The sequence below is a fragment of the Bos indicus genome, chromosome 9, assembly GCF_029378745.1.
Source record: "Bos indicus isolate NIAB-ARS_2022 breed Sahiwal x Tharparkar chromosome 9, NIAB-ARS_B.indTharparkar_mat_pri_1.0, whole genome shotgun sequence".
Taxonomy (NCBI): Eukaryota; Metazoa; Chordata; class Mammalia; order Artiodactyla; family Bovidae; genus Bos; species Bos indicus.
Window position 1 is genome coordinate 34,701,053 of NC_091768.1, and position 4,896 is coordinate 34,705,948.

At 46.1% G+C, this 4,896-nt stretch overlaps 1 protein-coding gene across 1 annotated transcript; it reads left to right on the plus strand.

Moving 5' to 3' along the window:
* Positions 1 to 495: 495 nt before the first annotated feature.
* TSPYL4 (TSPY like 4) lies at positions 496 to 4,469 on the plus strand. The gene has a single exon (XM_019967174.2). The coding sequence runs from the start codon at positions 590 to 592 to the stop codon at positions 1,832 to 1,834; it is 1,245 nt and encodes a 414-aa protein (XP_019822733.2). The 5' UTR covers positions 496 to 589; the 3' UTR covers positions 1,835 to 4,469.
* Positions 4,470 to 4,896: the final 427 nt, after the last annotated feature.

Genomic DNA, 4,896 nt, shown 5'->3' on the forward strand with positions numbered 1-4,896 from the left:
TTTGCTCTTTTACAGGTGCGTGGGTCACTTCTAAGTAAGGAAATACATTTTGCTATTCACATCAGTTAGAGGTAAGAGAAAATATTGTCCAATTGCTTCAGAGGTGTTTGCCAAAGTACATAAACTTTGAAATGTGTAAGGCTACTGGAATAATCTTTTATTATGTCTTTTTTAGCATAAGAGGAATTTTCCTTTTTAGCTGCTCCGAATTTTAAAGAATCATCTCAAGTATTTTAAAAAAGCAGTTTAGATACCTTAGAAGTTTATTCAGTCTTAGAAATCCACATTAACACACAGTTCTCACTTGCTTGAGTTTGCCTACGTCCATTTCTGTAAGCCAACTCTTCCAGACTAATAAAATTCATAGTATTTCTTAACAAAATCAAATACACTTAACTGACATGCAGAATCAGATGGCTCAGCGAACTCTCGCGCGATTTTAAGACGCTACCGCCAGACGTCACAGGTTGCCATAGCAGCCATCTGTGGAAAAGAGGGGTGGTGCGAGGGGCGGGTCGCTGCTGCTCCTGCTGCTGCTGCTGCTGCGGAGGACCGCGGACGGTCTCCTGCAGGTCTGACTTCTGCCAAAATGAGCGGCCTGGATGAGGGCGACAGCCTCCCTGTCGCTAAAACCTGCGGCCCCGCTACTCCCGACCATGCCCCGGGACATCCGGACCTCAAGCAGTGTCAGAGCGAGGAAACCGAGGCGACCTCGGTGATGGCGGACACAGGTGAGGGCGGCTTGGAGACTGCCGCAGAGGGAGGCGCAGCCCAGGACCCCGCGGTCTGTGGCCTTGCGCTCCGCATTCGAGTTGCTGGGAGTCGCGGCCGCGTAGCGACCAAAGCGGGCCAGAAAGAGGCTCCGGCTTCCACGGAGGGCCTGGAAGCAGCCTCTGCCTCTACCTCTGTGGGAGCCGACAATAGCCAGGAAAATGGCTGTCAGCGTAGAGAGCTGCGCAGCCCTGCAATCGAGAAGGCTCTAGAAGCCTGCGGCGCAGGGAGCTTGGCGGCTCAGATGTTGCCTAGAGCGAAGGCCAAGGAAATGACAACGAAAAAGTGCGCTGTTTCTGCGGCAGGGGAAAAGGAGGGAGTAACAGAGGAGGTGGTGGAGGGAAAGAAGGTGATACAGAAGGAAAAAAAGGTGGTAGGAGGCGCGAAAGAGGAAACCCGGGCCAGAGCCCCGAAGATCAATAACTGCATGGATTCGCTGGAGGCCATCGATCAGGAACTGTCAAATGTAAATGCCCAGGCTGACAGAGCTTTCCTTCAGCTGGAGCGCAAGTTTGGCCGTATGCGGAGGCTCCATATGCAGCGCAGAAGTTTCATTATCCAGAATATCCCAGGTTTCTGGGTCACTGCCTTTCGCAACCACCCGCAGCTGTCACCTATGATCAGTGGCCAAGATGAAGACATGATGAGGTACATGATCAATTTGGAAGTGGAGGAGCTTAAACACCCCAGAGCAGGCTGCAAATTCAAGTTCATCTTTCAGAGCAACCCCTACTTCCGAAACGAGGGGCTTGTCAAGGAGTATGAGCGCAGATCCTCTGGCCGGGTGGTGTCTCTTTCCACTCCAATCCGCTGGCACAGGGGCCAAGATCCTCAGTCCCATATCCACAGGAACCGGGAAGGCAACACTATTCCCAGTTTCTTCAACTGGTTCTCAGACCACAGCCTTTTAGAATTCGACAGGATTGCCGAGATTATCAAAGCAGAACTGTGGCCCAATCCTCTCCAATACTACCTGATGGGTGATGGGCCCCGCAGAGGATTTCGAGACCCAGCAAGGCAGCCAGTGGAGAGCTCCAGGACCTTCAGGTTCCAATCCGGCTAACTCCTGCCCTGTATGAGAAGCTCCTGCACAAGTTCCCCTACCACCCACCTCCTCTCAGACCCATGCTTAGCCAACAGCATGCTGTCATCCCTGTACTTTGTCTTCACACTGGATTATTTTGTCCTTTGATCCTTCTAAATTCTCAAAACTCAGTGGCAAGATAGTTGCTTATATGCCAATGCTGTCCTTCCTCTGGGCCTTCCTGCTCTTCTGCATCCTGTTCCACTGTTCCAAGTGCATGGCCTTCCACTGCTTCTATGCCAAGCACATAATACTGTAGATACCCACTGCCTTCTTTTGCATGCTCTGGGCCCTGTCTGACTATGGCTTCTCCCAGTTTTTAAAGTGGTTGTCTACCACGAGAAAGCTTGATATACTGTTGCAGCTACTTAGCTGGGCGTCATACTTTGTGCTGACTGTCCTCCTGATACCCATGTACTCTGTGGCCAAGTCTTTGAGTTTCACTGCTGCAGGATGAAGCTGATAGAGATGATGCCAGCCAACACCTAAACTGAACAGTCCAGGCCACCTGTAACTGGTTTTCAACTGTCTTCCTGGGTCCATGCTGTCTACCCTGCTGGTTATTTTGCAGAATAAGCAGCTGACGGGTGGGTGGTTACTAGGCATGAATGAGGTAACAGATGAGAAGTTTCTGTGTTATGTTGATCTTATGCCTTTGGTCACTCTGCATTGTGACCAGGTGGTGGTGAGTATGAAGCCCTGTGATACCCACCCAAACCTGCTCTCAGCCTTCTGGATGAGATTTGCACAGGCACCATTCCCTGCCTCTTTAGGAACTATCTGGAGACTTAAGCTCCTGGGCAGCACACAGGAGCCATCCCCCGCCCAACACCCACCCCTTGCTTGCCAAATGGTTACCTGGAAACTGCTTGGCTGTCAGGCAGGTTGGGCAGTCATAATATCACAGTGCCTAAAGCAAAGCTGGTGGGAGGTCCTTTCCAGCAGTTAGCCTTTTTGAGCTCTAGCCAACAAACCACCATTAATCTAGGTGTCCCCTTCTGCACCCATTCTAAACATGACAAAGTTGCCAGGATGGGGCCACCAAGGAAGAGGTATTTCTGGTCTGTGGGGCCTGTTATATATCTTTCTCTCTCTCACTTTCCTGCTTTCCTCCTTTTCTCTTCCTCCTTCTCATAAAACAGTTACAGCTGAGAAAACAAAACTGGCAAAGTAGGCTTTTTGTTTACTTTGCTTTCCCTTTGATTGTGTCCAGGAGAAAGATACTGTGCGTTGGACTCCAGCTTTCTTACTGCCCTCTTCTGCCCTCATGTGTCCACCCCACTTCCTTGAGTAAAGTCTAAACATTTTAAAGGGAACCCTGTAGGGTGAATTGCCAGCTTATGGACATTGTTCTTTGGGGCCCACTTTGACAGCCCCATACTCTTCCTTATCCATTTACCAAAACCTGGGTGTTTTCTTGAGCCTTAGCTTGAGAAGCTGAGGGGAGATCACAGAAGGGCTTCACGACAGACCCAGAGCAGGCTGTGATCCAAGGTAATAAAAACTTAGTTTCACTCCACCTTTCTAAGCTTGGAAATTTTTTGAAGGGCCTTGTACCACTTAGAAATAACCAAGGCAGCGTTTTGAGGGTCACTCCTGTCCTCTGGACTGTTTTTTTCCCCTGAATTCCCACGGGCCTGCATCGTATCACCTTGGCCTTCTTGGCTCTTAGTCCACAGCTTCTGCATTTCCTTCCCTGCTTCTGACCTAGTAAATGAGGGAACAGGCTGCAGTCTCCTTGTGGGAGCTGCTGAGACTCCCTCATTGGAGGTAAGGGGGTGTGTGAAGTCTGCCCCATAGGATGTCTGTACAGAGCCGTGGGGAGGGTGTCCTAGGCTGTAGAAACTGAAGGCCCAGGAAACCAAATGAGTTTCCTGCAGGGTCAGCAGTAAAAGGAGAGACACCTGTGGTTTTTCCCAGGAGAGGTGGGAGAATGAAAGCGTTTGATGCTTTAAGATGATGCTTGCAGATGCTAGGTTTTCTCTTCAGTTTTTCCTGACTCCTTGGATTCACCAGTAGATTTTTGTACTCAAATACAAGTCTGAATGTTTTGTATTCTAGCATATGTGGACAATTAATGGTATATGCTCCTTATTTCACTGAGTAAAGTCCTATTCTTTTCTCCATATTTGCTTGCTGGCAAAATTGACATTTACAGCCTGCTGTTTGCTTATAATTGACAATGTGTGCAAAAATATCAAGCTCGTTTCCTGTGCAGTATGAAAACTTTTGTGACTACTCACAAATATATCAGCTTGCTCTGGTCTCTCTCCTTATATAGCTCTATTCTTAGAAATATAATTTGAATATGATCTTTGAAATTGTGCAGATTGTTGCTGTCTTGTGAAAGTATTCTCAAACAGAAAAACATAACTTTGTCGTCTTGATATTTCTTGGTCTAGTAATAACTGTTGTACTTGACATCTTATGTTCCTAACTTGTAGAATTGTTCTGTCAAACTAAACAAAGATAGTACTTTAGTCTTCTCCTGTGTGTTCAAAAGGAAAAATTAATCTGTTACTCTGCTGTTCCTTGTTTTCACCAAAAATAAAAATAAATAATGCTCTGTCTGTTTTGTCTAGGCTAATAAATGGTTGGAAAATAATTAAAGTTATCAAGTTGTTACAGTATCGTGTTGAACCTTTAAAAAAGGCAATAGTGCACCTTCCAAGAATTTTTGCTTGGAAAATGGAGGGTTCAGGATGGGGAGCTCATGTATACCTGTGGCAGATTCATTTTGATATTTGCCAAAACTAATACAATTATGTAAATTTTAAAAATAAAATAAAATTAAAAAAAAAAAGCCCAAATGCTTATTCATAAATATATTTCCTATACAGTCAGCATAGTTTTTGGTGGTAATTGAACTGCTGTGTATTGATTTTTGTCACTTACCTAAAATACTATTTTCAGTGGAGAACTGTTTTCTATTGCACAGTCATTTTTTTTTACTTAAATTTATGTTAACTATGTCCCATCTTTGGCTCATTCTTTACTTGATGAGCTTAAGATAGACTTTTGGAAGACTTAATCATTGGATA

Excerpts from the sequence above, each read along its gene's own strand:
- TSPYL4 (XM_019967174.2), top strand. The coding sequence starts at position 590 with ATGAGCGGCCTGGATGAGGGCGACAGCCTCCCTGTCGCTAAAACCTGC.